The sequence below is a fragment of the Agelaius phoeniceus genome, chromosome 14 (assembly GCF_051311805.1).
Source record: "Agelaius phoeniceus isolate bAgePho1 chromosome 14, bAgePho1.hap1, whole genome shotgun sequence".
In the NCBI taxonomy this organism is placed as follows: domain Eukaryota; kingdom Metazoa; phylum Chordata; class Aves; order Passeriformes; family Icteridae; genus Agelaius; species Agelaius phoeniceus.
The window spans coordinates 4,227,362-4,253,432 of record NC_135278.1 but is presented as its reverse complement, the minus strand read 5'-3'; the positions used below and the strand labels follow the sequence as shown (position 1 = coordinate 4,253,432).

Genomic DNA, 26,071 nt, shown 5'->3' with positions numbered 1-26,071 from the left:
AGTCTTTTTTATTCTCATTAAGCAGGACAAGTGCCATTTTTTCCTTTATTGAAATTACAGGAAAGCACGAAAGACTCTTGTCTGGATGGATTAAAGAAACCTGATTTGCTCTTCATTACTGACCTTAACTCCAGGAACTGGTTATTGTTCAGCCTTTCTGGTTGTTTTAATCCCCCCCTGAAAAGCTCTGCTAAGTGTGTTCATTAAAGCTCATCAGATGAGTCACCATCCTGGGCCTGGAATCGCTCAATCAGTTAAAATCAGGCACACAATAATTGCCATTTCATATTAAACTCTATGCTCATGCAGTAAACTCTGCTTCTGGTGGGAATCAGCACCTGATACTTGTGGAGAAGGTTTAAAGCTGCTCATGCATGAGCTGACTCCCACATCACTGAGTGTTACTTCTGGGTTTTGTAAATCACATTTCCCACTGTGCCTTCAATGTGCCTACACAGCTTCAGCAGGCATTTGGGCTTGTGAAAATGGTTAAATTATGGCAAGCCTGAGTTTGAGAATAGCCAACAATGGAATCTTGAAGAAAAACTTTGTGAATGCAAAATCACCTCAGAAAGAAATGGTTTTTAAAAAAATACAGAGTCTTGGCATGTGCCAACTAGTTTCACACTGTCCCTTTAGGTAGCTGAAGAACACCCACACACCCTAAATAAATGAACTGCTTCCTGGGGGAAATCCTTCTGACGACTGCCAAGAGAATTTTCTGACTAATAATCCCATTTCTACTGATGATCAGCTGTTGTGTGATGTTCCCATGCAATATGCAGCATGTTAGCATGATGGTGAAAAGGAATTTTTGGTTTATATCAGCTGTGTTGATGGTGTGGGACACCTGAACTCAAGCTGTGAAGCTCTCCTGGAACTCTGACATGTTTAATTGATGATTTGGCCATTTTAGTCAGAGGCCATGTCTGGTTCTCCTTTGCAACAGAACAGGCAGGCAGGTGAGAGATCAATCATAACCCCAGAAAGTCTCCATGACTCTAAAGACTGTCAATTACCAGAATTTCTGCAATATGCAGCCCAGCCTTGGACTGACGGCCCTGCAGCTCCCCACATGTGCTGCCAACCCAGGTGCTGCTGCAGAAAGAGGGAACCATTTCAAATGGTGCAAGCTGCTGCAGCAAATTAGGATTCCCATTTTCCCTCTCTTCCATTACTGAATGAGTGTCTCAGTGTCCCATCAATAAACCCATCAGCAGTTCTGCAATTGCAAGGTCACTGGTTTCCTTTAAATAACCATTGCGAGGAGCCATTCCTGACCTGTGCAATAATCACCATTTGCTTTGCACAGGAGGTTACCCTAAATCACTCTGTATCTGCAGGGACCATCTAAGAGCACTGTGGGCCTTGATTTCCTGCCTGGGGAACAGAAACTTCTTTTAAAACATTTTGGGGAAGGAGCTGTGAGCCTATGGCTGGAACAACCCCAAGCCGCGACCGCACTTCACCAACCAGGAGATTCCTCCCCAATATTTATCAGCTCCTTGTTTCCAAGAGACACCTGAGTTTCCTTAGCAAGCACAGGGAGTTTGTGCTTTTCCCTGGAGCACAGTGAAAGGCAGACACCAAGAAACAATCACTCACCATCTTGGTGGTTACCTGAATCGGCCGGGGACTTGCTGCGGCGCATGGGCGCGGGGCTCTTGGCCGAGCTCTTCTGAGGGGTGGGAGAGGATTTGCTGCCCGTGGCACCTGCTGGGCTCCCCTTCATCACCCGGCACTCTGGGGGAACACAGACCCACCTGGTTATGGCCCTGCTGTGGAACAGCCTGGGCAGCTCAGTGCCTGGTCCCCAGAGAGATGCAGGGAATCCCAAGGGCAAGGGAAAAGCTGACATGGTCCCTTGTTCTCCAGGGCTGAAAGGAGACTCATCAAGGGGAGGGCAAAGAGAACAGCTCTGCTGCTCTAGAGGAGCTGCTGAGGCTCTGTGCTGTCAGGCTGGCTCCCACCAAACATTTTCTGCCCTTCCCTTGGCTCTCCTGAGCACAATGACAATGGCCAACACTGACTGAGGGAACACTCAAGAAAATCCAGTTAATTTGCTGTAACCCTCCCGTGTCACAGACATCTTTTATGAAAAATCCTTTCCTTAGGATTTGTCCTCCTGAGAAGCTGAGAGGCCTCAGGAACAAAATGTAACCAATGGTTATCTGCTGCTGTGGAATGCAACAGGTGCATCTGGGACTGGGCTCATGGGGTTGTTTCTAATTAATGGCCAATCACAGTCAGCTGGCTCAGACCCTCTGTCCAAGACAGAAGGTTTTGTTATCATTCTTCTTTCCTATTCTATTCTTAGCCAGCCTTCTGAGGAAATCCTTTCTTCTATTCTTTTAGTATAGTTTTAATGTAATATATATGATAAAATAATAAATCAATCCTTCTGAAACATGGAGTCAGATCCTCATCTCTTCTCTAAACCTGAGACCCCTGTGAACATGGTCAAACTCCCATGAAGACCCAGTCCCAGGAATGATGAGTGCCCTTTCTGCAGGTGCAGAAAGGCAGCAAACAGCTCCTGGTGTGCTGTAAATGAAGCCTCCAAGTGGCAGATGGGGCAGCTGCCCCAGGAGGCTTTCACCCAGCTGGAACCAGCCTCTTCTGTCCTCAACAAGCTGCAACTTTTCAGATGCTCAAAACACAGGAGACAAAATGGTTTCACAAAGCACATCCTCTGTCCTGGCCACTCATCCCTTTCAGCAAGGTTTGTATAAACAAGCCCAGCAGATTTATCTACTGGAAGATGTGAGCAGATGAGGACCCCAACTGTGCTTCCTTAAAAACTAAACAGGCCAGGAAGAGTGGAAAATGTAAACATGGTCTACAGAGTCCTGCAGAGGGGAACTGAAATGCTAACAAACCTCCACGTGTCCCAGGATTTCAGGCACGCCTGATCTTCAGAACTGGGTTTTATTTACATTGACAGCTAACAGAAAAGGAACTTTCCACCCCTCAAATTATTAACTTAACCCAGTTAAGAAGAAGGCAATAAAAAAGGGATTTCCTTTTTGTCAAATGTTAGCTGGTTCCACCTCATCTCCTCTAACAGCTTGTCCTCACCAAGATGTGAAAAATGTGTCTTTTTTCCAGATGTGAATTACGTGTTCCACATGCAGGCAGCTTTTTATGGAAAAGTTCAGCTCAGCCCCACATGCTCCACACTGAGGACCCCTGGAATGGAGTCCCCAATGGAATTAAGACAGCACAGAGCAGATAAATAATTGGTCAACCAAAAGCAAGCTGTCTGACCTAAATGTATGTGTTATTTAATTATATATCAGTGTATCTACAAAAATGTAATTGCCTTCAATTTTTCCCCAGGCTTTGCTCATTCTCAGCCAGCCAAGGCTCCATTTCTGCTCCTTCTGGATGGTTTGAGAGAGTTTTGCTGTTGGGCCATGCAGCACAAGAATGTCAGGAGAGGAGGCCTTGTGCTCCAGGGATGCTGCATGGCAAGAATTAAACCTACAGTCAGCTTATTTTCTCTCCTGCTAAATCAATTTTCTAAACTGTAAATTAGGGGTAGAAAAGGTTGTGGTTTTTTTCCTTCAAAAATACTTGAATTCTCACAGATGATGTCACTTGAAAGGCTTGTAGAGGTCCAGCCCCAATATAGCCCCAATTTTTTGGGGCTCTATTATACATGAAGAGCAGTTCTGCTGTTGTGAGGGGACTCAAAGGGTGTCAGACAGCTGTGTTTAGTCACCTGAATTACTCACTAAAAAAAAAAAATAAACCAAAAAAGTAAAAATACTTCATGTTAGGTCTTTGCAAGAGCTTCCAAATTTATGCTCTTCCCAGGGGAGTAATTCCTTGGAAGGAAACCTGGCTTTGCATTTTCCAGCACAGAAAGGCTGACTCTGAGGAATTCCTCCAGCTCAGCCCTTGGCAAGTGTCAGAGGCAATCCCTGAGCTTTTGCAGGAGGTGGAAACCTGGCTGTGCTGAGCTTGGTGCGAAAAGGCCTCTAAATGTCACCAAAGTGTGACATTTCCACCATGCTGAAACCAGTGGGTACAAAAGGGACAGAGCAATGTCATCTGGAAGGTGCTCAGCAGCAGGATTAGAGGGTGGAAGCTGTGGTGGGCAGCCAGGAGGAAAAAGATGACATAATCCTGTCTTGTGCTGTTTCTTGTTTTGTTTCCTGACGTCCTGCCAGAGTGAACACAATAACCAGCAATCCTGGTGCATGTCATGCAAACAGGCAGGAGAAATTCCCCCATGACAGAGGAGATTTTATTCAGCGACACTCATCTGCAAAAGCTCAGGATTTGCAGCTCTCCTGGCAGCATCTGCTCCAGAAGGAGGAAGGGTGATGGGTGTGCAATGGGGAAACACTGCTGAGGCTCCTCATCTGCTCCCTGCGAGCTGCAAGGCTCCTCCAAAAACACCCCTGGAGCTGCTCACTGCCTTCCCAACAGCAAACTTGGCTTCCTTCTGCCAGAGAAATGCAAGCTGGAGAAGTGAGCAGTGCCCAGAAGTGGGGGCAGAGGGCTGGGATTTCCATCCAGTTGCTCTGCCAGGGCTGCATCCAAGCTGTTTTCCAGCGTGGAGCTCCCTGTGGAGCTGACTCAGCTGCTGAGTGGTGAAAAACACCGTGAAGCTCAGCTTACAGATCACTTCCCCAGCCCGACACAGGCTTTATTCTCTGCCTGCAAAGGCTCAGCTGAACCTTGGAAACTTCCTTTGAATTACCCCAAGACCATCAAATGGGTTCATCTGGAGTACACAGGTCAGAAGTACCTAAAGAAGCACTTTAGAAGCACTGAAATAAACTCAGGCTTGCAAGGGAGTAATAAAAAACTCAGTGTTTGGAGATTAGAGGCTGCTTGGCTTCCTGGCATCCAGCAAAAATCCTCTTTGGTCCTCAATACAAAGCCAGTTTGCAGCATATAGGACAGGATGGGGCTTGTGTTCCTCACACAACACACTTCGAGCTTTGGGAAGTGTGCCTAGATGCTTGGAGAGCACTTTATTTCAGTTTAAATGGTTAAAATGACATTAATTTCCTCTTGCTGCACTCACTGGCACCTGCAGACAGGTGGGTACAGTTGCCAGGTGGGGTGGGTGGTAAGTCCTACAAGCAATCTCTGTATATTCTGTAAAATCAAAGATTTCATGGCGCAATTGATCACAGAGACTCACATCATTACAGACTTCTACTGGCAGTGGTGACAAGGAAAAATAACAGTGCTGTCCCAGCCATGCCCCCAAAAAGGGAATTATTGCCCTGCTTTTTGAATCAGTAGAAGTAAGCAGTGGAAATGTGATTTTTTTTTTCAACTGTTGCTTGTTTCCATTTTTAATATGCATATGTCTACATAAGGATGATTAATTCTCAAGAAAAATGCATCTCTCTGAATATGACTGGAAAAAATTGAAAGTATAAACGCTCCCAGATTTTGCAGTAAATGTCAAAATTCTGTAGGACTTAATTTATTCTGACTATACCTCAGTCAGTATTTGCCTGATTATAATTCTGCTGACTGGATAAGTATCCCAAAAGGATGTTAAATGTTATAGCAGCCTTCTTGAGCCAGGTCTCATGAGCTCTTGGAGGTCTATAACACACCCAAGATAGCTCAGCTACCTTTGGAAGCATTAAATCAGCAGGATGGCTTCTGTTGCAGTGTTGGAAACAAAAAGGTTTAAGAAAAGGCAAAATAACAAACAGAAAAACCGAGCCAGGTGCAGGAGGTTCTTGCTCCTGGTAAAACACCCCACAAAAGCCATCAGTTCCTTTGTTCTCTTCTATTTCTAGTAAATTGCCCAAGTGAGACTTTTTGGTTTCTGTCCAATTAGCTATCCTTAAGTTTGAAATTCTGTCCCCTGAGCCTATGAAGTGGCTTTTTTCAAAGAGAGAAACTTCTGGGCTTCTTTCCTTTTTGAAGAGACAAAGGACAGTTTTGTCACTCCGTCAACAGAAAACACATTTGTCCCAGACATCTTTTGTGAAAAATCCTTTCCTTAGGACTTTTCCTCCTGAGAAGCTGAGAGGCCTCAGGAACAGAATGTAAACAGTGATTATCTGCTGCTGTGGAATGCAACAGGTGCATCTGGGATTGGCCCATGTTGGATGTTTCTAATTAATGGCCAATCACAGTCAGCTGGCTTGGACAGAGAGCCGAGCCACGGGCCTTTGTTATCAGTCCTTTTCTATTCTTAGCCAGCCTTCTGATGAAATCCTTTCTTCTATTCTTTTAGTATAGTTTTAATATAATATATATGATAAAATAATAAATCAAGCCTTCTGAAACGTGGAGTCAGATCCTCGTCTCTTCCCTCACTCTGAGACCCCTGTGAACACGGTCACACACATTCCTGTAGTTAAATTCCATGTACAGGGTGTCATAAACCAGCCCAGAAGCATGCAGCACTGGGACCAGGCAGGAGCAGGGGAAGGGCAGTGCAGCAGAGGCTCAGGGTGGGTTTGGTGTTACCGCTCTCGTCCAGGGAAAAGTCGTCCTGTGCATAGCGGAACTTCTCGGGGCCGCAGGCGATGAACACATCATCATCCCCAAAGAAATCGTGCAGACAGGTCACCTGCAGGGAGAGCACAGGCATGCATTTCAGTGGGAATTCATTACTTTATTGTGCTATATTATTCTATACTGTATTATACAGTGTTACATTACATCTAAACAGAATCTGCCAAGCACTCGACGGTAAGAGCCTGAATGAGGGATGTGGGACTCCAGGGGCTCTCCAAAATGCAGTTTATTGTACCCAAGAGTTATAGCATCCAGGGTTGTGGGTGACAGAGCTGTGCCCACAGCTGCCAGCTCCAGCTGCAGGCAGGCCTGGACACCCTTTGGTTTAGGTTACAATGCATTCTATACTTTTCTTTGCTGAGCATCTTAATACAGCAGAACCAAACTATACCTTAACTTTTATCTCTAGCCTATCATAACTACTATAATTACCATATTCATGTTACTGTTCTCCAATCACTCAAAGTCAGTACATTACAGTTTAAGCTAGAAGTTGTTTTTCAGTTTTCTTGCAGTGGAAAATTCTGAGACCTTTTTTCTACTTGCAGCTTTGCTGCCTTGTTTGCCTGTGCTCTCTTTCTGCTTGGTAAAAACATCTTCTTGTTTGGGGTGGGTTTATCCTTTGCTCTAAGCCATAAAACCCCTCTAACTAACACACCCTTGGTTATCCAGTCAGACTGGCTCAGCAATTCTTTTCTTCTATATCAAAACTTGCTTCCATCTCTATTCCTTCATCAGACTCAACATTTAAAAATCTTTCTGCCAAGCACACATATTGTGAGACTTTCTTGTCAAACTTTCATCCTTCCCAACACTCAACCCTGCACACACTGCCCAGAATCTCGTGACTGTCCCCCAAAAGTCCCAACACACACACACACCTGGGCCTGACAGGCCAAGGAAACAAAACACCATCACTGTGGGTAAACAATCTCCACATTGCATTCTACTTTGGCACAACACAGGCACAGCAAATGAGATAAGAATATCCTTGTGAAGAATTGTGCCTTGCTTTTCTCTGTGAAGAGAAATGTGGGGCTGCAGCAGCGTCCTGATGGGGCCCAGCTCTGGGGAAGCAGAAGGGGGCTCTGCCTCTCTGCTCTTCCCCCACCCCAGGTTAATGTGGTCCTGCTTTCCCCAGGGCTGGTGCTCATCACACACAACTGCCCAGGGCTGGTCAAGCCAAACAGAGGCATTAAACAACCCCAAAAAACAGAGATGAGACCCCCAAACAACTCCCTTGCAAGGTCTTGGAGGTTTGGCCTTTCCCACCCAGCTGACAGGATACATCAGTGACCTGAAGGAATGACACAGCAACTTCTAAAATATCAACAGAGGTGCCCCCTGTGCCACACTGGCAGGGCTGTGACACCACTGCCTGTGCTGGGGCTGTCTTGGTACCCACAGAGCCCAAACCCTCAAAGAATCACTGGGGACAAGCACAGGTGTAGAGCTGTGACTCCTCCTGAGCAATCCTGGTGACAAATTTAAAGCCAAAACGTTTTTCTGTGCTATTGGTGAAGAAACCCAAAGTATGACAGGACAGCATTCCCACCACAGCACCATTTAAATCCAGATTTACTGCAGGTGTTGTGCCAGCCTCTCCCTCACTGAGTGCCTTGCTCCCCATTTTTGCCACCCTCAATAGGAGGAAGTTTTATCTTGCAGCACCTGGAGATCCAAACTCTGCCTTGCCTTGCAGCATCAAACAGAAACAAAGCACAGGATGTGGGAGCCCCAGATCCATGGATTTAGTCAGAGAACTGATAGCTGGGAGTTTAGAAACGTGAAAATGCTTTCAGGTTGCTGAGAGAAAAATTTAAAATCCCATCAGGCTGGGAGCTCCTCCCCATTTTCAGCTGGCAAAGATCTGCAGATGATGGACTTGCTTTAACAATTCCTAACACTCTCCTGATATCCCAGATGTCCTGACCAACTGTTGTGTCAGGAGCAGCCCAAATGCTCACCTGCAATCACCCCAGGGTGGAACAGCTCCAGCAGAGCCAGCCTGGGGCAGCCACAGACCCAGCACCCAGCAAGCCCAGGGTGGCTTCCCAAAGCTCCACTTTCCCAGGAAACCCTTCCAGGCAAGCCCAGGGTCAGCTCTGGTGTTTGCAATGGAGGTGAGAGGCTGGGAGCTGCTGCTGAGCAGGGTTTTACCATGTCTGGGCACTGGGAGGGACTGCAGAGAGCACTGGAGATCACCATGGGGAGCTCACTGGAGGCAGAGCTGAGCTTCTGTATCTGCTGATCTCTTGGAGCTGGACTGTGAAAAGTTAATTTCAAGCTCTAATAAATCAACTCTAAAGAAGGCTTTTGGCTATCTTAATAAGGCTCAGTATTTCACACTGGTTAGGATAATGTATAATTAAAGCACTGCCCGTGAGTGCCAGCTCTGGTTACAATGCCAAACCTTAGTGAAAAGAATGTTTTTCACATTGTCATGACTTTCAAAATGGAGCAGGCTGAAATCTGCCATGCCTTTGATGATCAGAGTTAAAATTTCCTCTGCTAACTCCAGTGAATTCCTATTTTTGATTGTCTAAAATTAGATTGAAAATAGCTAACTTAATCTACAGAGAATTCTCCCAAAGAAAAGATGACATTTCAAACCAGCACTTGGTATTACAGCCCTCCCCCTGAGGATGTGTGGCACTGGTTCATTTGCAAATAATTGGGTTTGGCTCAACCCACCAGTTCCCATCTGAATGCTAAGTACCACACTTGTGCCACTGAAAAGACCCATGGGTTGCTCTGCTCCACTGTGCAGTTAAATCTGTGATCTAAACTTGGATCAAAAGGCTTCAGAAATTTCCCAGCCTTTTGTATGACATCAGAAAGAACCCACAGAGGCTTTTGTTGTCTTCAGGTCACAAGTCCAAGTGTGGATTTTGTCCTTGACTGCCCACAACCACCCCAAGCAAAAACAAAGTCCAGGCAATCAAGAAAATCTTCAGATCCAAGGGTCCAAACACAATGGAGAAGTCCCAGAGTGTCCATGGGCAGGAACCTGACTGCATTTCAAACAGAGACACTTGCAATTCACTTTTCTGCATGCCTGCTCCTCCAGGGAGCAGTTACTGTGTGTAAATACACACTGTAGTTATATTTTTATATATATATATATATATATAAAAAATAATAGTTATGAACAGCTGGTGAGCACTGGAGGCTGGTACAGAATTCAATAATCTACTTGCTGAACTCCGAATATTCAGGAAACAATCACTTCTGCCTTTGCCCTATTTGTTCCTTTTTGGTTTCCTGTTGTAACTTCCACTACTGAGAGCTCACCACAACACAGCAGAAAGGGCAGCCAAAACCCAACCCCAGCCTCCTTAAACAGTGCAAAACATTGCAAAGCTCAGAAAATAACTGGGCTCCTGTGCTGTGGGGCCTGTAGCTCTGCTGCTTATGTTCACCACGTGTGTGGTATTTTCTATTTACCTTTTGTTTATTCAACCCCAGACCCTGATCACTGCTCTGAGTCCCTGAAACACGTCCCAGATGGTTCCTGCCCAGAGGAAGCCACTGGAGTGAACTTTCTTTGGGGAAAAATGTGATTTCTCTGCTGGATCTGAGAGCACCAGAGCCAGCTCGTCTGAGGGGGGCATGGAAAAGGGAAAATGGAAAAAGCCCTGGATATGCTCATCCCTGCAGGACATGAAGCTGGGAAGTGAGGCCATGCTGGGATAACTGGTTTGAGACCTCATTAACCAGTGTGGAATGTTTAAGGGCTGTTCTTGACAGGCAAGGCCAAACCTCTACCTGCACTAATGTTGTAGAGGCTTTTAGTGACTCCCAAATAACATTATTGGTCTTCTCTGCATCCTTCAGAAGTCTTTTTTCTGATGTTTCCTCAGAAAATAAATAAATTTCTTTATATTTATTTATATAAATAAATTTATATATATTAATTTATATTTATTTAAATAAATAAATTTCTTTATTTCTTTATATAAATAAATACATACATAAATAAATAAATACATAGATGAATAGATAGATAGATAGATAGATAGATAGATAGATAGATAAATGTAGTATGAGTCTCCCCCCAATCAGTGTGGACTTTTTGAAAGAATATTTTCTGCTTTAGCTTACTCTGATCTATCACTCTAATTATATCCAATAATTTACCTGGAACACCATGAAAAAAAAAAAAAAAACAAACCTGAAAGAAGCTTCATAACAACAAAAAATTTACCCCAGATGATAACCTGAAAATATTTTTTTTTAATGCTGTGTTTTTCTTTTACTTATAAATTTATTAACGCACAGGATAAAACCCAATAGTCAGATAGTGCAAGGAGCAATGCTGCCACTTGAAAATGGTGATTTTGTTGGTGGCTGTTGTCATGCACCCTCAGCAATGACACCAGGAGCCAGCAAAATAGGAAGAATTTGTCTTTCTGCAGTTTTCAGTCTCCAAGCATTTTCATCTATTACAAAAAATTAAACTGGTGTTTATGGCTACAGTAGACAAGATAAATAGCATTGATTTCCAAGCATGCCTTTGTTTAAGGGAGGATAATATTGGATTTGAAATTCAGGATTGAAAGGACAATATTGACTTGGGAAAGGATCATAATGCATGAAATGTTTACTCTCCAATTCCTGTAGCTTAAGCAATTCCAAGGAAGGAAATCATATCTTCACAGCCCAGTCAATTTATTTCTTACAAAGTCATTATTCCTAATAGGTCTGATGGTAGCATTTTTCTTTGTGCCAAGGTCTGACCTTTAAACCCCCTTATAATATATATTATGGAAGAAACAGAAGGCTGTAGAGATTAGTTTGCAATTCCTTAGGTTTCCCTGGTTCAATTAAATCCTTCTCTGCTTATATGAGAAAAAGCTTCCCTGAGAGGGCAGCCTAGCTGAGGTTTCTGCAGTGACAGTCCATCAGGGTCTGCTGCAGCAATTTTAATTGCAGAGAGGAAAAGCTGCAGCCTTGTGAGAGCTGCTGAGCCCCTGCCTCATTTTAATACAGCACTTGTAGAACTAAGCATTTCTCAGGATTTTGACAAAATGGAGCTTGCCTCACACACACACATCCCTGGATGTGAGCTCACAGGTTGCTGAAATGCCTGTGCTGGCACAGGCAGGAATTCTGAGTTCACCTGGAAAAGGAGCAGTAAAACCACAGGATGCACAGTGGCACAGCTCAGAGTAACTGGCTGTCCCCAGCTTCCTCCAGGAGGCAGCAGCACTGTTTAGAAACTGGGATTAATTCAGAAATAAAACAATGAAAAAGAATTAGAAATAAAAAGTTTGAGGACTTCAGCCTCAGCCTGAATCACCCAGCAGTGCAGAGCCTGGGGTGCTTTGAGGGGTTGGGATTTCCCAGCTCCTTTTGCCCCTCTCAGCCCCTCAGTGTCCCTCACAGGAGATGGGCACTGTCCCTCCCTGTCCCTCCCTGTCCCTCCCTGTCCCTCCCTGTCCCTCCCTGCCACTCCAGGACAATCATGGACACAGCAGTGACAGAGGGTGAACTGAACCATCCTCTTCACCCTTTAGAGAAGTGTCCTTTTCACTCAGAAAATGTTCTTATTCTCATCTCTCTCCCTCAGTCATAATGATTTTGTAAACCATTCTCTGTGCAATCTCCCTCCCATTTAGGAATTTAGGCAGCAGAACAATGATAAGTACATAAGTAGCTTCAAAGTCCCTAAATTTCTGCAAATCTAATGGTTATGTTCAAAGAAAACAGATCTCCACTTGCTTTCTTTAAATCAGAAAGATTTAAAGAATCAGCTTGTAGAAAGATTTAAAGAATCAGCTTGTAGGCTTCCGAAGGTCAGAACAGGGGGGAAACTGTCTACAGAAAAAGGCAAAAAGGGCCCAAAAGACCCCAGAAGACAATTGCATGCCTGTAAGAACAGAGATGAATTAAGACACACTTTTCTTTCCTAGGCTGCTTTGATAGGTGCTGTAAAATCGAGCACAACCAATAATCAGATAAATCCAATTAATGTGCTTTAGGTGCCTGCTCCTGTCCTTTCTCAGCACTGAGCTGAGCAAGTCAGACCAGCAGCCAGACAGGCACCAAGAGCTAAATGAGCTGAAAATGGCACTAAAACCTCTTTAAACTCTGTTTTAACTCACAGCAGCAATCTCAGGGATTTATTTACACTCCATCAGCTGTACTCCAAGGCAGATTGGCAGTGGCCTGCTTGTTTCAGGTCTGAGGAGCCAAAGCCCTACATCACAAAGGAGATTGTGCTTTATGGTCATGTGTCACTTGGGTGTCTGCAATCAGCAAAGCCCAGCACAGAAACCAAACACACTCAGACTGACCCACAAAGATTCAGAAGGAATTGATGAACATGGGTAGTAAGGTCCTCACCACACACCCACAAAGAAAAAGATTGCAGAAGACTGAAGGGTTAAGGCAATGCAATGGAAAATAAAGATGTTGGTGTTGGAATGCACAGCACTTAATACATTTTTCTTTTTAACAGTCTGAAGACTGCAAGCCCAAAGCAGATACTGAATTGATTTACATTTTATTAGATTCTGGTTTCCTGCATTTAAAAATAAGAGATGTTTGGATTCAATTATTTCTTTAAAGCATGCACCCACCCACTCAATAGATTCCACATTTGCATTCACAGAAAGAGAATTACTTGTCTGCTTTCCTGAAGAAAAAATACTACTTAGAATTGATAAGCAATAAAAAGAGGAGCAGGAAAAGCACAAATATTGACCTTGCAGAGTGGACCCAGAGCACCCCTGCATGCCCAGCCTGTGTCACACCAATATTTTAACTGCACTTTGGGGAGCCCTCTCTGAGCTACCCAGCAGTGAGGGAAGGGGCCTCTGTCACCTGTGCTTCCATCTCTGCCCCCCTGGGCCACCAAATGTCCACGTGGGGACCTGGCCAGAGCCTGGCCATGCTGTCCCCTACTCCTGTGAGGCACCATGAAGGGCAGGAGAAGTCACCTCTGCCATCTGGGTTTCTCTGTGACCTCTCAATAGAAACACAGAGATTTTTCCCATTTCTTCATGCATTATTCAGAGATCTCAGCTTTTTTCCTGTGTTCACAGAGACCATTCAGGCCCTACCTACACAGTTTGATTGAAACAATCAAACTCACTCTCCTGCAGAGGTTTTTTTTCTTCCTTTCTCACCTACAGAAGAGAAAGTTCTGGGCCAGTCATGACCAAACCAAATGTTTTCTTTGATGCCAGAGGGAAGCTTTACACCTTTTTGTTGCTGAAAAATGCAGATCCTCCTAATTAGGCTGTATAACTCCAGCAGGTTGATCATGAGTGCTTATGCTCACTTTATGAGGCAACTGAAGCAGAGTAGGGACACCAGCTCCTGACCAATATGCATTATTTCTAGGATAAACATTTGTGATGCTTATTTAAGTGGAATAAGGAATATTCATGCATGTATGTCCACAGCAGCTTGTAAGAGTTCATGCATGAAGAAATGCTGCTCTCAAGGGGCTGCAGCACACAGGGCCTGTTTATCTAAGAACTGGAAATGGGTAAGTTTGAAACAGAATGGAGCAAAAAACAGGAGGGAGGGAGGTCAAGAGCCAAGCTACCCAGCAGGAATGTTAAAGCTGAATTTTAATATCTCTGATGAATTAGTGGTGCTTCCAAACTGTGTGAAATCCAATTAGCCTCTGGGAGAAAGGTTAGTTTGTTATCCCCATTGCCTATACATATGGAGGAGACTGTGAAACAGATATTCAGGCTGTTGATTCTTTTTAAGCAGAAGAAAGGCTTGCTCTTGCATTCATGAGGGTATTACGCTGAGATAAACGTGCTGTGAAGTTTGGGGGAACAAAGAGCACAGCCATTCACACCAATATATAAAACATCACCGTTTCTCCACTGGAAAACCATAAAATGAGGAATTCTGGGTGACAGATTGACTTTGAAAGGAGAGATTGCCAGCACAAATAGCCCCAGAACAGGTAGCACTTAGGAATTCAGAAAACTGCATCCTAATCAGCATCCCCTCATCACTCTTGAGAGGAAACTGCAGTTTTGGATGACAGAAGAGCAGCAGAGACTTTGGAAGTAGCACAACTACATGGCCAAGGTCAAGCAAGACTAATAGAAATGGGAGTCTTGAAAGTAAGGACACAGGGAGGCTGTAAAGGTGAGGCTGGAATATCCATTAATGGGATTTCCAACTCCAAAAAAACCCTAAAATCTATAGCTGTTGCTGTCCTGTTGTGCAGTTTCACAAAAGGGAAAGGCTGTTGTTCAGCTCTGTGCAGGTCTCTCTTGAATGAGGCACTGCCAGTGATGAGGAGATTTTGGGAAATAAATCCTCACCTTGCTTACAACACAAACACAGTACTCTGTGCCAGCATGGAGTGGTTTGGGACAAAACTGATGTATCCATGCATTTCCATTTCCAGGGGGAAATCCACTGTTTTTCAACCCACCCTTCTTCCCAGCTGCTGCCCAACACGCAGCCATGGGAGGACAGGGCAGCATCCCAGCACAAATAAAGGTCTGGGAAAATGGGGATTACACAAAATAGCTGTATTTGTTCCTACATCCTCTGTGATATAGTGTAAAGAGACGTGAGAGAAAATTCTGTCCTCAGTAGTCACCCAGAGTGACAAAGGACATGACATCAAATATGACTGATGAGTTTCCCTGTAGCACGTGGATGTGTTTTACTCACTGAAGCAGCCTCTCTCAGAAATGGAGTTATTTCAGGTTATCCCACATCCTGCTGACATCAGTAACTGCCTTCTAAAATAGGTGCTGGGGAGAAATGAGTGTCAGACTTGCTGTTTTTATCAGTGCATCAGGAGAGTTTGGGGACATTTCAGTTCAAGTCAGGCTCCAGCATTCCTCTGGAGGAGCAAATTTTGCACTGTCTGTGTCTCTCCTGGCACAGCAGCACACTGACACACTTCCAAAGGGACACCCTCGTCCTCCTTGGCACTTGTGGTAGACAGAAGATGTTGGTTAGGATTGAGTGAGTCACAAAAACCCCACAAATCTCACTCACAGCAGCCTGGCCTTGTTTGGCCTACATCACCTTCTTTTCAAGAGTGGCAATAAAAAACCCCAAAAAACAACAAAACACAATAAATCAAGAGAGTAACAGGATAAATGCTTTCCCTCCATCTTATTTGGCACTTTGGCAAATGGTTTTGGACTCATGTGTGCCCTGCTGGGTCTCCCAGCCCAGGGCAGACACGGTACAGGGTGTGTGCCCCAATCCTTTGGGATGTGAGGGGCCCAGGCACGGGTACAGGGTTTGCCCCTCTGTTTTGTGCATCTGTACAATCCTACACATGCCCCCATTGAGTGACATGTCAAGGAGTTGATATTTTTAATTCCTGCTATCAACCTTCATGGAAAAAAGACACCAGTGTGAAGTATCCAACCTCTAAGTCGTGGCATTCACATTCTCTGAAAAAATTCTTTCGCCCAGAGTTTTTCTCCTGGGAAGATGAGACGCCTCAGAGGAAAAGGAAAACAATTCTTATCTCATTTGCTTCTCCTGTGTTTTGCTCATGTGGAATGTGTTTGGAGATTGTTTACCCACAGGTGATTGTTCCATTGCATTCTGCTGGGAGTTGTTTTCACTGTTTGGCCAATCAGGGCCAAGCTGTGTTGGGGTTCTGGAAAGAGTCACAAGTTTTCATTATTATCTTTTTAGCATTCAGTAAGTGTCCTTTCTGTATTCTTTAGTATAGGATAGTATTCTTTAATATAATAGAGTATAATAAAATAATAAATTAGCCTTCTGAGAACATGGAGTCAGATGCATCATTCCTCCCTGCCACAGGGGTCCCTGCAAATACAATACTAAATAAATCTTCCTAATGCATTTCCAAACCTAGTGAGGGATAAATGTCCTATCCTCCAACAGTACAAATTCATTTACAGCCTATGGATCCAAGTCACCCAAATTCTTGAATTAAGGGAGGATGCAACTGGTCTGTGTCTAATTAGCACTGGCTTTGCATTTCATCTCACTCAAAGCATCAGTGCTGTTGCTCGATTCTTTGAATATTCTGTAAAGGCTCCTAGAGGCATTTTGACTCGTTAAATTTCAATGTTTGCCAGGATCTTTATCACACTGTTAATTCTGGAGATTAATGGGAATTAAAAATGGCGGCCTTTAAAAATTAAATTGTAACAGATGCTACATGAAATCTAAAGGAAAGTAACAATTGTTATCAAGCTGTTCTTCCAGGGAGCTAAATTTTCTTCCTTAATTACAAGTCTGAACCTGTTCTTTGTGTTTTGGGAGATATCCTGAATTTACAGCTAATGCATATCCTTTCCCTATCAGAAGAGTTTTGTTTTCACCCTAATTTCTGTTAATCTTTGAATAAAGCTATTATTTTTTTCTCTAATTAACAGGTCTTTTCAACTCAGCTGACAGAGAACAGAGTAGTGGAAAATTCAGCTTTATGTCCTGAGCTAAACCATATTAGGGTAGAAATTAACAGTGTTAAGCAGGCTGGGAGATAAAAATACTTTGTATAGCACATGTAGAGAGGCTGCCGAAATGGATGTCCCAAAGCCTTTCACATAAAAATACCTTTTTTTTCCTTTTTTTTGCAATGTATTTCATCCCTTCCACGCCTGCAGGACCAGTGAGAGGTTCTAGCTTAGTGTGCAGCAACGTTAATGGAATAATTGATGCAGGAATAGTGAAATAGATGATGTGTAAAATGGCAGGCTGCATAATTGTCTGGAGTGAGTTCAAGTATTTCTGCAGTGAAAAATTGTCCTGTTTTACACTCCCATCACGTCTCCTCGCTGCTGCGTGGCAAGCAGATTTCATTTGGAGAGGATGCCAAGATGCAGTTGATTTACTGGAGGGATTCCAGAAGGCAGGAGGTCAAAACCTTCCTACCCCAACGAAACAGCACCTGGGAGAGGCATTACAGGGCTCACACTGCTTTGGGGAGCAGCCACTCAAATTACAGCTCAGCAATAAACACACAGAGCACATCAGGGTGGAGCTGGGCCACTGAGCAGTGGCAGAAGAGCACCTGATTAGAGAAATGAAAATATGACTTTGTAATATTTGACCTTTCTTTTTGCCATGTAAAATATTATGTGATGAAAGGAAGGGGGAATGGAAAGAACGCCAGTTTTTAAAATTATGATGCAATTAATTTCTGCTCCTGTGAAACATGCAAGAGCCATTACATTTGCATGGCATTTCTCATCAAATCAATTGTAGACTACTGAAGCAATTAGAAACTAATTGCTATGAGATTCCCCCAAGAGATAGATGATGGAAACAGGAGGTGGCCAGAGACTTACAAGCAGAAGTGTGTCTGTTTCTTTGCCAATCTCTAGGAAACAGCACATTCCACCCCTGGAATGGTGCAGAGGTGGCTGCAGGGCTCCCAGATCAGCCTGCTGCAGATGGCTGCACTCCCTGACATTCCCTTTGTGCACTCTCTGGGATAATTGGGTGTTGCTTTGCTTCTTTGAACCCCAGGAATGATGCACCAGGATTTTTAACTCCTCTGTCCCTCACTGCATGAATTCCTCAGCTCCTCACCCATCCTTCCCTGTCCAGCTCTTCCCAGCCCTCACCCCTAGAGACTGAGTGTCATTTCCATGGTAAATGGATCCTGCAGGACACCAGCCTGGCATCTGTCACACAGTGCTTGCCTGTCCTGCCTCAGGCATGGCCTGAGCTGGCATCCCCACCCTGCTGTGAGGCAGGAACGAACACAGGGGGCACCTCACAGTGCTCTTCACCTTGCCAGGGGTGGATAGTGCAGATTCTTTCCTCCCCTGACCCTTCCTGCTGATCCTCACCTCTGCACAAAAGAGTTTTTTTTTTCCTTTGCAGGTTTTGATTCAGTTTCTGATCTCAATTATGTGCCCAGCAGCCCAGGGTCAAAGCATTCTGAGTCCTCTTTGTGACTGTGATCAGAAACTCTGCAACTGCAGTTAAACAGAAAGATTTTTAAATAACCCTTTGTTAGGTTCAGCAAAGCTGACACATTAATAATACCCATTTAAAGATGCAGGTGTCCTTTTTGGCTTGTAATTGTGGAGTTTTTTGTTTGTTTCAGGGTTTAATTTTGTTGTGGATGCCAAGAAAGAAATGAGGTTTGTTGTCTGCTCACGATGGGAATGCTGCTCATACATAAATGGATGTGCAGGCACTGCACAGACACTGAGGATGCAGTCATGAGCAGGAATGTAAATAGAAGGGCCAAGGCCACACTGGCACATGAGCCTCCTGGTGCAAATCCACGGGAGAACTCCACAGAGCATCACTCGGGCTTTGCTCCCTGATCATACTGACAGCACTTCTGAAACTCTGTATTTTTAGTTTTTCCCCCTCAAATGTTTTACAGCCTCCCTTTGCTGCCCTTCCATCTCAGAGGCAGATCATTTCTGACAGGTAATCCAGCAGTATCAGCCTCTCCCTCCCCTCAGTGCTGTGCTTTCAGTTTGCTCCTGCACTCCCATAAACATCCAGCACAGACAGCCAGGGCTGCGCTTTTTTAAGAAATACTGAATGTCTGCAATTCCAGTTGGGCTCAAGAACTGCAGAAAAACAGCATTTCTGAGGCTTGGGATAGCAGGGATCAGTGGAGAGAGGTAGTTGTAACAAAACCAGTGTTGTGCTTTCCCTGGTGTCTCTGAAGAAATCCTGTTCAGAACATACATTTCCATCCGGAATTTGGTGCTGGAGTTCACTGAAATGTCACTGTGCTAAAACAACTTTCTCGAATTCCCCCCTGTGTGCCCAGGCAGTGCAACATCTGTAACCAAATAAGGCAACACCAGCATCCTTATGAAAGAATTAGGGACTCATGTCCTGACAATTAACATGCTGGTGCAGTCGATTCCTGCAACACCAACTCAGCCATGATACCTGCACACTACAACAGCTTAACAAGCATTTTGCTTTTGCTGTCTTGAACTCAAACATGCCAAAGTAATTGTAAAAACCTGACACTCTTCTCCCTTTGTAGCCCAGGCTAAATATTTTGTTTCTTTCCCCCAGAGAATACATAATCTACACTATTGTCTTGTTTTAGTTCCAAGGCAGCCTTCTTAGACAAAAGAAAAATACTGGCTGCCTAGAAAATCAGCCTTAGATAATGAATGGTACATTCTCTTTGCAACTCCTTTTCCCTTTTTTTTGTAGCAGCAAGGCAAGTATTAAATTCATTTATCCTAGCTGACTTGTATTTCAGTTTTTACTGAGAACTCTGCCGTCCCTTTCCTCTGGTTCTCTGATCTGGTCCTGTAGATGCACCCATTGTCCCTGGGTGTGTTTAATTAATTCACAGTTTTATTCAGCTGGCTTCTGACCATGTGTGCAAACCAAACTCTCCTGGTTACTCAGTGAGATGCTGTTTTGCACCCAGATCTCCTTCACTGGGAGGCTGTATAAATATACATTTATTTATAATGTATAAATGTATATTTACACATAATGTGTAAATATACATTTATTTATAATGTATAAATGTGTATTTACACATTATGTGTAAATATACTTTTAATTAAGGACCATCAGGTGGTCATAGAACTAAGCATTATATCACAATAACATAGCGACTCAAAAGAGTGCTATTCATGTAAGATTTAGGCCAGTGAGTGGCAGAAAAAGTTCCCAGTCTTTTCCAGAAGGGATTTTTTTTCTTCTCTTCAGGATGCAAATGGAAATCTGGGAAGTCTTATCTTATGATGAGCCTTTGCCTTTCTAATATCATTTAAAGAGCCCATTTAATCCCATTTCAACTCACCTACACTGAATTAGAAATAAAGCATCACTTTTGTAAGATCTGCCACTGTGCTCCAGCTATCCACTCCAATTCTGCATTAAAGGACATCTCTGAGGAGCCCTGGGGTGCTTTTATTCCATCCTTTGCAGCTCCTCTAATGCTGATGAGGGATGTCCCAGAATTTGGGGGAATTTTGGGCTTACCCTGGTGAGCAGCACACCCAGAGAGAAAGTCTGAGCCCTTGAGATCAGGGCTTGAGTGTGGGGCAGAATTGGAACAATGTGAAACAGGTACTTTGAAACAAAAAATGGATCACAAACAGCAGCTGTGTCCCACCTGGAGGTGCCTTGGGTACCTGTGAAAAATAGTGCCATTCAATGTAAAATTTCCTTGAACTAGATTTAATTTGGAATGTGCTGATGACAACTTGCTTTGGTTTTGTTTTGGTTTTTTTTTCCAGCAGGTAGCATCACAGCAACACACAAGGAAAGGGATCCCATTTGAATTGTGTACATATTCATCATGTTGTAATTTCCCACTCATGCTCACAGCCCCTAATAAGATGATGTTGCTCTCTTGTTTGTGTACATAGCCCAGCCTGCTGTTTGGGGGTTAATGAATGATAGCAAGTGAAAGCATGGAAATAAAATTAGCAATGCCCAGAGCAACCCACTTTATCAAACTCACCAGTTTATAGGATTAGCAATGGATTCTGTGCAAATCTCTGCTATGGGTATTACAGGGCAAGATTGATGCCAATTAGCAGAAACAGTGCAGATTATTTGGGAAGAGCATTGACAAGAGTTAAAAACTCCCTCTACTTTCAAACTATGTTGTTGGGACATCCATTTGAAGCATTCAACTCCACTTACAAGGTTATTTTTGCTCATCTCCCAAGTGCTATTTGATTTCTTACATGTATTCATGGCATTGTTTCCTGAGGCAGTGAAGAAGGCTGAATTGTTCCTTTCCTAAGATAAATCTTGCACTCCCAAACTTCTCTGGGTTCAGGCCAGGCTGCCCTTGTCAGAGCCTCACGTGTCACATTCTGCACTCCTCTGCAGCAGATGTGATTCCAACCACACAGACCCCACTGGGGAAATTCCCTGCCCAAATCCCCATGGAAATCAAGGACCTGAGGGAGAGAATTCCAGAAAGGGGTTGGTAGGTGCCACTTGAGCAGCAGCAGAGGAACATTGCTGATGGAACTCAGCTCCTAAAAGCTGCAGCTCTCATGTGGGCATCAGGACGGCAAATCCACAGACAGATTTCATTGATAATCAGATTAGAAAAGGAAAACTTCATGGAAAGTGGACTTTTCCCATATGTTCAAACCTACAAGACAGGAACAAGCCTGAAGCTGGTGCCATTGAAGATAAAACATCCCCTGGAAAGCCAAGTTTTTGGGGGAGGGCCATTTGTTCTGCTTTTCTACAACCAATTTTTAATAAATTAATGAACTTCCAAGACAGCATCCTCTCCTCTCTGCACAGTGGATGATTTGGAGCCCTGGGGGATGTGTGAGCTAGTCCCACTCTGAAGGGACAAAATGCTGAGTTTGGTCTAATTCCACACAAACACACGTGCCACAGATCCACTAATGGGTTTTTGCTCTAAAACAGTTGATAATCTCCCAACCAGTTTATTCTGAAGAAAAGCTGGTTAATAGAACTAGGTATTTACAACTGTGACAATTACATTGAAGCAATTTGTGTGCGGACATAATTATGTTTCTAATGAAGATTAACTTAAATTAAATGCTTTTAATTACAATTTGCACTGCCTTTGGCTATTGTGCAGACCGTATTCTGACACTCATGCCTCACCAGACACGAGATTTACACTTTGCTGTGTCAAAGCTGATCATAATTATTGGCTGGATATTTGCTGTCAGGTGCTGCTGACATTGCAAAAGAGCTCAGTGCTGGAAGCCACAGTGTAGAAGGATCAGAGATTGAACCTTTCAAGAGCTGTTTGCTCAAACTCCTCTGATAACACCCTGTCTGCCCTTGTGACTGCAATTCTACTACCTGTCTGCTCCAGCTTTCTCCACAAGGAGAGGGAATGTTGCTTTTTATTTCCAGAGGAGCACGTGGAAGCCTCTGTATCTGTATTATTTGCTGGAGTCCCTTCTTCTTGATAACTATGGGAACCCAGTTTACATATTAGATCCAAATTTGAAAAAATTAATTCCAAAGGGTCCTTAGGGGCAGTATCTTCATTATTCAGAAAATCTTGGCATGTAAACTCCACCTACCAGCATTCAAAAGGAATGAGTGATCAAAGCCAGATTACAGATTCATTAGTGATTAATCTGTTCAGGAAAACCTTCCCTGGTGCTTTGCAGGAATATGATAGGAATATGATTAATAGTAATAGTTACAATAGGATCACAGCCAAACCCATAAACAGCTACTAAGAAACACAACCACAGGAGCCTTGGAGTTTCCCTCCTGAGGGGATCTTGTTTGGTGGAGATGTACTCAGAGCTCTGTGTCCTTCCACAGTGACTGGAGACCTTTACAAGCCTCCACATCCCTGGGAAGAGTTGGTAATAAGAGACCTTAGAGGGCACAGCCTCAAGCTGCACCAAGGGAAATACAGGTTGGACACGAGGAAAAAGTTTTTTCCAGAAAGGGGATAAAGTTCTGGAATGGCTGCCCAGGGAGGTGGTGGAGTCCCCATCCCTGGGGGTGTCTAACAGAGCCTGGATGTGGCACTGGGTGCCAGGGTTTAGTTGAGGTGTCAGGGAACAGGTTGGACTCAATGATCTTGAAGGTCTCTTCCAACCCTGTTCTTCTGTGAATTCTGTGATTCTGTGACCTCAGTGGCATTTCACTGCCAGAATTGCAGTGCCTTGCCTCCTTTATGCCCTGTCCAACTCTCATGTCTTCAGGAAAATTGAAGATGACATCAGGCAGGGCAGAACTTAGCCCAGGGCTTCCCCTCTTGGGGTTTGCCTCGTTCTTCCTCTCCATGTGTTGGAGTGGGAATGAGTTACAGAAAATATTTCATCTCTTCCTTCTTTCTGTAAAGACTGTCACCAAAACAACTCTCACATGTGACATTCCACTTCCAGCACAGCCCTGTGGCTTGGAGCCTGCATCAGCACACACTGTCCTTCCCCAGGGGCTGGGACAGCCCCTGCCTGCCCTCCTTGGGAAGGGGAAACCAGGAGGGGCTAAATCCTCCTTTAAAGCACAGTATCAGCATAGAGGAGGAGCATTTTGTGCAGTAAGAAACATAACAAATCCCCAGTAAAAGTTACAGCCTGTCTGATTTGCCTCACAGGAAAGAATCACAGAATGGTTTCTGTTGGGAAAGAGCCTTTAGATCACTGAGTCCAGCCACTAACCCAGCCCTGCCAAGGCCAGCACTCAGCTGAGAATAATGCTCATCCCACTCAGCATTCATTCCAATACATATTTCATCATGTTGATGCATATTTTATTGCACTGTTTGTACCAATTCCTCCAGCATTTTGCTTTTGCAATGGTGCCTAATAAGCCATGATTGCATGGAGCCCTGTGTGTTGGTGACTGCTGGGATTCCCTCCTGTCCCAAGCAGGGAATGATCCCTCCAGGCTCCTGTTTTCCTTCTGTAGTGCTTCCAGTTTAGTTCTCCCTCCCTGGGTTTCTCAGCCCGTGATTTTCCATCACAAGAATGATGCCATTCCCAGCTCCACTCAGGCCATTCCTGAAAACTTTCACCCTCCAGCTTTTTAGATACAACATCCATGGCCACTCTACATGGCCACATAAACCAAAAAAACTTGAATTTTTACTTTCACTCACAGTCATCCTGATTGGACTAAGTTTTATTCATGGAAATACAGATTGTTATTTGGTAAAATATAAAGAAAAATGCATATTTGCACAAAAGATAAAGCCAATGCTCGCCATCTTTTTTTATTTTTTTCTGAGCTGCTGTTTCTGAGTTAAGAGGCTGGCTTGTGGATGGCCAGGGCAGTGCACCACACTCTGCAAGATCAGGCAATGGAAACCACAAATATTTGTGCAGGACATTATTTCCAACAGGTTATTTCACCCACCAAAGGAGTCTCCCAGCTTTTAAGAGCTCAGCAAGAAGGATGTAGAGCAGTCTGATGATTCAGTTCACTCCACAGCCCAAGCTAATCCTATAAAGAGCCACCTAAAAATGCATAAAAGATCATGTCTGCAGAGCTGTACACGTCTGCTTATGTTTATATATTTCATGTATATTTATATCCTTATGTGCAAGCACACAAAGATGATTTTACATCTTGAAAGAACACACAATATAATATTTTACAATATCCCAGAGGAAATGAGGTCGTGGTTTCACCATCAGATCCTCAAGGACAAAATGTCAAAGCAGCTGTTGAAGGTCCTACATCAAATTAGTTCCTATAAAGAAATAGATTCCTGTCTACAGAAATCACTGGTGGCTTTAATGACCCATGTTAGAACTTGGAGCATTTGAATAAAGCTCTGCGAATGTATCAAAATAATTGAAATCAATCCACTTGCAGAGTGATGTCTTTTTAATCAAATGCCATATGTGTTTTTGCACTCAAATTTAACACATTAATTTTAGGCGGTTTCCCTAAGAGAAATTGAATAAATAAATTTGTATGTATTTATTTCTAGCAGTACAAAATACATCCCCTTCCCAACACACATCAGGGCAGATTTACAGAAACTAATTAAAGAAACATACACATACACACGTATATATTTGTGTGTGTGTATATATATATAGATGGCAATTTTTAATATATATATATATATATTTGGTTTTTTTAAACTTTTAAATTAATTTTAAATATCTTTTAAAATATATATTTTTATTTCTATATAATATATATAATATAAAAATATATCTATATATAAAAATAAAATATAAAAATTATTACAAATATATAAATAAATATATAAACAATATAATATATTTTAACAATATAAATATATATTAACAATACAATATATTTATAATATCTATATATAAAATACTGTTATAAATATCAATAAAATTATGTCTACAACTTTATTTTTATTCAATAATTTAATTAAATTTTATTAATTCTTCCACTTAATTATTTAATTATTTAATTTCTTATTGTTATTCCATTATTATTGTTTATATATTAAAAATATATAGAATTATAAATATAATTTTATATATTTAATTTATATATAAATTATTTATATTTTATATATTTATATACAAATATATAAAAATATATTTATTTATAATATACATAAATATATATATTTATATTTATATGTTATTTATTTATATATATTTAATTTTTATATAAATTTTTATATATAGATATAAAAATTACCATCTTTGTGGGCACCCAATGATGCCCAGGGAAACACAAGAGTGAGGGGCACCACTAACACTTTTTCAATGTGTTTCAGGCCACTGGGAAGGCAGTGTCCAAGTGTGAGGGCCTCCAAGGTAAAGCTACCCCTGAGGTATTGGATTTTGGATTTGGGAAGCCCTCAGAGCCCTCACTTTACTGATGCCTCAACACTTGAGGTAAGAGAAGCCCTCTCAGGAGCTCATGCCCCAAATTATCTGCAGTTCTGAAAATCCAAATCAATACCCTGATTTTGTAACAGAGGAGCAGGGAAATAAAAAGAGAAAGAAAAAAGTGTTTTAGCAAATGACAGCCTTGCAGGCTTTTTCCCCCCTCTTGATGTTCTCTGGGCAGAAGGGCAGAGAACAAAGCCCAGCCTGGCCGGCTCCAAAGGGCTGGATTAGCATCCTGAGACCCAGCTCCCAGGAGCAGATGGGCACAGGAGGCCCCTGGGACAGGATCTCACAGATACAAAGGCTGGAGAACAGGTCAGGATCCCTGC

General features: G+C 43.0%; 1 protein-coding gene across 7 annotated transcripts in view; it reads right to left on the bottom strand.

The window, feature by feature from the left end:
• DCX (doublecortin) overlaps positions 1–26,071 on the bottom strand; it is an 82,574-nt gene that overhangs the window by 18,911 nt on the left and 37,592 nt on the right. For 4 of the 7 annotated variants that reach the window (XM_077186215.1, XM_054641514.2, XM_077186212.1 and 1 more), the window contains 2 exons: positions 6,457–6,559; positions 1,606–1,743 (listed from right to left, as the gene is read on the bottom strand). In XM_077186215.1, coding sequence (XP_077042330.1) covers positions 1,606–1,743; positions 6,457–6,559 — 241 coding nt within the window. The remainder of the gene's footprint in view (positions 1–1,605; positions 1,744–6,456; positions 6,560–26,071) is intronic. The other 3 variants (XM_077186216.1, XM_054641515.2, XM_077186214.1) reach the window with 1 other exon arrangement.